The sequence below is a fragment of the Amphiprion ocellaris genome, chromosome 11 (genome assembly GCF_022539595.1).
Source record: "Amphiprion ocellaris isolate individual 3 ecotype Okinawa chromosome 11, ASM2253959v1, whole genome shotgun sequence".
Classification (NCBI taxonomy): domain Eukaryota; kingdom Metazoa; phylum Chordata; class Actinopteri; family Pomacentridae; genus Amphiprion; species Amphiprion ocellaris.
In genome coordinates this window covers 36810481-36817969 of record NC_072776.1, presented here as the reverse complement: position 1 = coordinate 36817969, position 7489 = coordinate 36810481, and the positions used below count along the sequence as shown (strand labels likewise).

The 7489-nt window shown below is 41.5% G+C and overlaps 1 protein-coding gene across 2 annotated transcripts in view; it reads right to left on the bottom strand.

The window, feature by feature from the left end:
- Positions 1 to 5183: 5183 nt before the first annotated feature.
- ttn.2 (titin, tandem duplicate 2) overlaps positions 5184 to 7489 on the bottom strand; it is a 257670-nt gene continuing 255364 nt past the window's right edge. For both annotated transcript variants that reach the window (XM_055015033.1, XM_055015034.1), the window contains 2 exons: positions 7171 to 7464; positions 5184 to 6522 (listed from right to left, as the gene is read on the bottom strand). In XM_055015033.1, coding sequence (XP_054871008.1) covers positions 6230 to 6522; positions 7171 to 7464 — 587 coding nt within the window. In that variant the 3' untranslated portion in view covers positions 5184 to 6229. The remainder of the gene's footprint in view (positions 6523 to 7170; positions 7465 to 7489) is intronic.

Here is a 7489-nt window from a genome sequence, read left to right as displayed (position 1 = left end):
TACGTTGAAGATGAACAGGAAGTGCTGCTCACCTGTAATGTCGCCAGCTATACAGTTAGTAATAATGTCGTGTCGTTACCGCCTGTGTCCACAAGAGGTCAGTAGCGCCCCCTCCTGTGACATGATCTTACATGAGAGAGATTAGATGACAGCAGCGACTCAGACACAAATCTCTGTCCCTGCAACCGATCAATAATCAATAATAACACTGATGTATTATCAACCAATCACATTTTGGTCATTTTTTGTACATTTCTGGTAGTTTTACCTCATATTTTGATCTTTTTTTTTCATATATCTGGTAGTTTCATCACATATTTTGGTCTTTTTAAAAATATATTTCTGGTAGTTTTAGCTCATATTTTGGTCATTTTTTTATAAATTTCTGGTAGTTTTATCTCATATTTTGGTCATTTTATATAAATTTCTGGTATTTTTAGCTCATTTTTTGGTCATTTTATATATATTTGTGGCAGTTTTATCTCATATTTTGATCATTTTTTGACATTTCTGGTAGTTTTATCTCATATTTTGGTCATATTCACACGACTCACCTGTTTCTTTTTGTTTTTTTTGTTTTTTTTGAGAAAATCTGCACAATTCCTTGCACTGCTGGCATTTTCTGCACTTTTACAATTACATGTATTCTACAAGCCACTTTATGCTGATGTCACTTATAGTGTAGTAATACTGTATTTATTCATTTTTCATTCTTGTATATATTATTGTTATTATAATTATTATCTTTACTGTAGTAAACTGTAGTTAGTGCTGCTCTGAAAGATTTTTGCTGCTCTAACACTGGAAATTTCCCCTGACCTGGGGAGTAATAAAGGACTGTTGTATATCTATGTGCAAGAACTGATACCTCATCTTCCTGTATATAGTCTTCTACATGGTATTTAAAAAAATCTGTATATCCCTCTGGGCTCTATGCTGGCCATTTGCGTCCACTTTGCTTTCCTTCCTTCGGTTTGTTTTCCTCCTGGGAGCGAGATAGCGCCTCCCAGAGGGCATCAACACAAACCTGTGTGTCAGTACATGGTCAGAGTGTGCAATCATGCTCTTAGCTTTGTGGAGCACCTGCCTGCTCCATAGAGAGTGTAGGTCAGTAGTCTGCACATCCATGACTCTAGCACAAGTCCCAACTATGCTGGACAACGTGTTTTTGTTTTTTACTGACAGCCCATGAAACCATGATATAAAAGAAAAGGTTAAAAGACTCTCAATAAAAGAACGATAAAAGACAGATGAAATGGGTTTAGACACATTAAAAGAGTTCAGTTTCCGCAGCAGGTAAATACGTTGTTGGCCTTTTTTTGAAATGACCTCCATGTTTTTGTCAAACTTGAGGTTGGAGTCGAATATTGTGCCCAAGTATCTGTACGTGTCTATGATTTCGACCTCTTCTTTGTTTATGATGCTGACTTCCTGTTTTGCAGGTTTTTTCCTGAAGTCAATTATCATGTCTTTTGTTTTTGTAACGTTAAGATCAAGATAATTGTCTTCGCACCAAGTGATAAAATCAGACAGGGCTCTGCCATGCCCTAATTCAGAGCCCTGTAGAAGGGACAACAGAACACTGTCATCTGAAAACTTGACCAGGTACCTGCCCTCCTGACTGGTTCTGCAGGCGTCTGTATACATGATGTACAGCAAGGGCAAGAGAACACAGCCCTGGGGTGAACCAGTGCTGGAGGTGACACAGTCAGACATTTGGCCATTCACTAAAACGCGCTGAACTCTATCAGTTAAAAAGTTTAAAAGCAACAGTAAAATCTGCTCCGAGAGATTAAAATAAGATGCTAAACGTTCAATTAAAATATATGGTTGCATCTTATTAAAAGCAGAAGAAAAATCAGCAAATAAAATTCTGACATGGGACCGGGGTTCCTCTAAATGTTCATAAATTTTATCCAAAATAAAAATCTTGGCATCATCCACTCCTTTTCCTGCCTGATATGCAAACTGCAAAGGATCAAGCTTGCCATCAATAAGGCCAAGAATCATTTCTTTAAGGATTTTCTCAAAGTTTTTCATCACAAGAGATGTGAGAGCTATGGGCCTGAATTCATTCAGTTCTCTAGGCTGTTTACATTTAGGCAGGGGAATGATGTTGGAGGTTTTCCACAATTTAGGGAGATATCCACTGTTTAGACACAATTGAAACAGTTGTGTGAAGACCCCACTGAGCTGTTCAGCACAGTTGTACAATGTTCTGCCACAGATGGAATCAGGGCCAGCAGCTTTATGGACATTCACCTTTCTTAGATGTTTGGTGACACTTTCCTGAGCTATCACCAGGTCATTTATCTTATGATGTTCAAGAACCTTTTTGAGGTTTGAACAATTTTCATACAGGTCAGTCTTCTCAAACCTACTAAAGAATGAGTTAAAAGCATTAGGGAGATCCCTGTCATTTATACTATTTATACTGATGATCTGTTTGGGCTCACAGTCCGAATGGTTGATGGATGCCATGGATTTAATGCCCTTCCAGGCTGCTCTAAGGTCACCCTTAGCATACTGATTTTCAATCTTATTTCTATAATTCATTTTTGCTTTCTTTATTTCATTTCTAACTTCCCTTGAGACGGCCTTTCTTTCTAAAAGATCACCCGAGAAAAATATTCGTTTCTTTTTATTGATGACAGATTTAAGTTCCTTTGTTATCCATGGTTTGTTATTAGGATACATAATCACTTTTTTAGTCTGAATTTCAGTCTGTACAGAAAGTGATATAGGAAGAGATAGTATCTGTCAGTTCATCCATGTTGTCACACACATTAAAGAAACAGTCCCAGTCAGTGCACTCTAAAGAGGCCTGGAGACTGGCTATGTTGTCCTCAGTCCAGACTTTGACCGTCCTCTCTTCCCTTTCCAAACGTCTGAAGGACGGCTCATACACAGGGACTAAGTACACACTGTTATGATAAGATGCACCAAAGGAGGGCAGAGACATTGCTTTATATGCTCCTGGTGTAGAGCCATAACAGAGGTCAAGTGAAGTGTTCCTGTGTGTGGTTGGACACTTAACGTACTGCTCATAGGTCCTGAGCGTTTTGGCCGGAGTACACTGATTAAAGTCACCCATAATGAATTTTGGCGACTCTGGGCTCACTGTGTCCAGTTTATGTGACGTCAGCGATCAGCTGAGAAGCCACTGTCACATTTGCACGCGGATGAATATATACGAGTACATAAAAAAGCTGCTGGAATTCTCGAGGAAGGTAGAAAGGGCGTAGAGAAATTGCCAATAGTTCGATGTCAGCAGTGCATACTGTCTCCCGAATCACCACAGTGTTACAGTACTTCTGGTTTACGTAAAAGCACACACCTCCTCCTTGGCTCTTCCCAGTTGCCTCCGGGTCCCGGTCCAGACGGATGGGGCTTCCGAATCCAGTTAGACTTAGGTCCGAGTCTTGATCCCCTTCCGACAGCCACGTTTCAGTGAAAGCAAGCACGCAAGTGTCCATAAATTCCCTTCTGAACTTTGCGTGAGTCTCCAACTCATCCATCTTATTCCTGATGGACTGGACGTTTGACAGCAGGACAGAGGGGAGAGGCGGAAGCTTACGGCGATAGTCCAGCCGAAGAGTTTTTAATCTTCGGCGAAAGCCGCCTCTCCTTCCTCTTTTTCGGCGTTTAGTCCTTTCTTCTGGTCTACAGAGCTCCATAGGGATGTTTGGTGCTCTGATTTCAGTTGTAGATGTCCGTATAGATAGGAGAAAGTCACGGCTGTAAGTGACACGAGAGCAGACTTCAGGCTCCCCGGCATGACAGCAGTCACAAAAGAGAAAAATTACGCCTAACAGTGCGTAAATCTCGGGTTTTTTTGCGCACATCCTGAACATTGACAGTTCCACCACTCACTCACGAAAGTACACACCATGGGTCATAAAAAACGGACATAAAAACGTTTAAAAAAGCACACTTGCTGCGAGCAACAGACTGCGGGGTCGCACACTCAGGAGCGCCCCCTGTTTCAATGCAGCATTATTAACAATATAATCCACTTCTGTGGGGGTAAAATTATAATATTTCCCTTCCATTATATCAGTAAGTGGTGCTGGACTAAATAGAGAGGGTATTATTTCCTTAAATTTAGTCACCGAATTGTCAGACAGACATCTACTGTAATGATATTTATTCTTAACTCCTGTACAATCTATTGTTGTAAATTGAAATGTTACCATAAAATGGTCAGAAAGAAGAGGGTTCCGGGGAAATACTGTTAACTGTTTGATTTCTATGCCATAAGTCAGAACGAGGTCAAGGGTGTGATTAAAACTATGAGTTTGTTTATTTACATGTTGAGAAAACCTAATTGAGAGGGCTGCACAGTGGCGTAGTGGTCAGCACTTTCGCCTTGCAGCGAGAAGATCCCTGGTTCGCGTCCCGGCTTTCCCGGGATCTTTCTGCATGGAGTTTGCATGTTCTCCCTGTGCATGCGTGGGTTTTCTCCGGGTACTCCGGCTTCCTCCCACAGTCCAAAAATATGCTGAGGTTAATTGATCATTCTAAATTGCCCGTAGGTGTGAATGTGAGAGTGATTGTTTGTCTCTGTATGTAGCCCTGTGACAGACTGGTGACCTGTCTAGGGTGTCCCCTGCCTTCACCTGAGTCAGCTGGGATAGACTCCAGCCCCCCCCCATGACCCTAGTGAGGATTAAGCGGTGTATAGATAATGGATGGATGGATGAAAACACAATTGAGTCTAATATTGAATTAAAAGCAGTCGTAAGGCTGTCACTGTCCACGTCAACATGAATGTTAAAGTCACCCACAATAATGACTATCTGAGCTGAGCACTAAATCAGATAAAAAGTCTGAGAATTGAGATGAAAACTCAGAGGAAGGAGCAGGAGGACGATATACAACAACAAATAAAACTGGTTTCTGAGCTTTTAAATCTGGATGAGAGAGACTGAGAGTAAGATTTTCAAATGAACTGTAACTACGTTTAGGTCTCTGGTTCATTTTTAAGCTAGAGAGGTAAATTGCTGCCACTCCTCCTCCTCGGCCTGTCATTGGAGGAACATGACAGTTAGTATGACTAGGAGGAGTTGATTCGAATAAAAAGAATTCGATAAACAGAACTGAAAATTTTACACATGAAATACGGTTTTCAGATAAAACAGAAGCATGAAAAAGAAGTAACCACGAAAAACCAGAGCAGAAGATTTCTGTAGTGCTGATAATCATGCTTTATTAAATCAATAATTGCAGAAAAACTCAAGGAGGCTGCGAAAATATTCAATGCTACAACTCTAACTTGAATCAAACCAAAGTGCGGGGCACCATGCGAGGCCAAACCTCACTTCATCCTCGTCCAGCAGCAGGTGGTCAATGCTGCTTGGTGGCACCCAGCGTGACCGACGTGAACTTCTAAAACTTAACACACAAACACACTGCAGCCTCCAAGAGACAGCTCTGCCTCTGCAAACGAGCACAGCGGGGGCTCTGCTTGTTTTCATGTGATTGGCCAGGTTGATGGTACGACTGAAGAGCCTGATCGAGTGGTCGTTTGGCAGAAGCAGAGCACAAAACAAAAAGAAACACTTGTGCTCAGGGAGTGCAGGCCGCTCGCACTGTGAGCATGTCATTGAAATGGCGGTATGACATAATCAGTCAGAGCGTGAGGTCCGGTCGTCCTGCTAACATGAGGGTAAATACTAACAGCACTCAGGATCTCACGCTCCTGTTACAACAAAAGCACCACTCAGTCTCCAGCAGTGCATTCATAGTTTTGTCTCTGATTGAGTTATCATCAGCAGGGAGCCTCTCTACCTGCTGAGGCAATCTTAAGACTTCAACTTATCGTTGAGGCACAGAGTTTAGTTTCTCAGTTTCACAGGGTATTCGTTCCTGCTGGAACTTTCTCCTGTTAAACCACATTTAGTTTCATTTTGTTTCAGTTAATATTATTGTCATAAATAACAATGCATACATTTCCCATAACCGGTAAATTCGGCTATATACATTATGTACATGTCACAGAAAAATGGATCAAAAATCCTAAGTCATAATTGTCCAATATGGCACATTTTATAACAACTTTAGACTTTAGTCTAGTTTGGCATAAATTAATGTCAAGTTTGGTACAAAAATAGTTTATATTTACAAGAACAGAAATCCAGATCTTTATCCAGTAGATTATTGTGCTCAATTAATAAATAAAAAGGCATGGAAGAAGGGAAAAGGGGAAGTTTGGAGGATTAGATTATTTTTACACTGATCGAATGCTAATGTGAACAGTCGCTGTGTCAGATCCGAGCTCGTTTGACAGCCTGAGGGTGTAGGTTCCAGCGTCTTCCTCCTTCACCCCGGTGATGATGAGGGTGGTCAGGTCCTCTGTTGTCTCGATGTGGAAGCGGCCACCGGCAGTCACCTCGATGGTTTTGCCACCGCGAGACCACTCGATGTGTTTGGCATCACCAGAGAAGGCGCAGGCGACCGTCAGGACTTTGCCCGGCTCAATACTGATGTCCTCCGGCAGAGCTTCAATTCTCGGAGCAGAACCTGCAAACCACAAAACATGATGTGAGGACAGTAAAGAAAACTGTTCTCATCAACCCTCAGAATGATGGAAACCAGAAAACAGAAAAAAATAAAGTTGAATCTCGGATTATTTGTTTCACAAAAAGAATCAAAATGGTGGTTTAACGGTTCCATTTTTATAGCCTCTAAAACCTTTCCTCTCTACTCTGCTCATCATCTGTAGATGTTTCACCATGCTGAATGGATCTCCAACAACCTGCTCCTCTGTTTCTGAGCCGTGCTGCATTTATTTATTCATCCAGCATGTTTAGTTTTTCTGTCAGTCTCTCTTTACTCCTCTCTGCTCTGTGTAAAACAAAACATGTTTTCTCTTTTCTTTATTTTATGCCGATAAACAGCATAAGTTTGGCGATTTAAAAATGATATATATAACATGCGCTTTTAACCTACAGGTGGGTTTGTGGGTTTGGGTTTAATGTGAGTAGCCACAACAATCGGTCATGAAAAGCTTTATTTTGCTAAAGTAGCCTTGTTGGTTCATTTTGATTTGTAGTTGTTTATTTTGTGAAAAGAAAGCCCAATTAGTCGGATGTGAATATCAGTGAGGAAGCTAAAATACAGCCACTGCTGCACAAGACAAAGTTTCACAAGTTATAATAACTATCCTACCGATTGCTCTCAGTGAGGATCCTTCCATGTGGGAGGCCATCTCTGTGAGGCTGCTGGAGCTCATGGCATACGTCTCAGATGTCATGGAAGACATACTGGACATGGACATGGTCTCAAACTTCATCTCAGCTGCCATGCTGCTAAACGAACTGGACTCCATCATGGAGGACATCATTGCCTGCTGGGCAGAGGAAGAGAAGGAGGAAGACTCCTCCACTGTATGAACTTCTTTCTTCATCATCACGGATGAGCTCATGGATGACGATGACTCCTTGTGACTCATCACTACTGATTCTGTTGAGGAAGGAGATGGAAACGA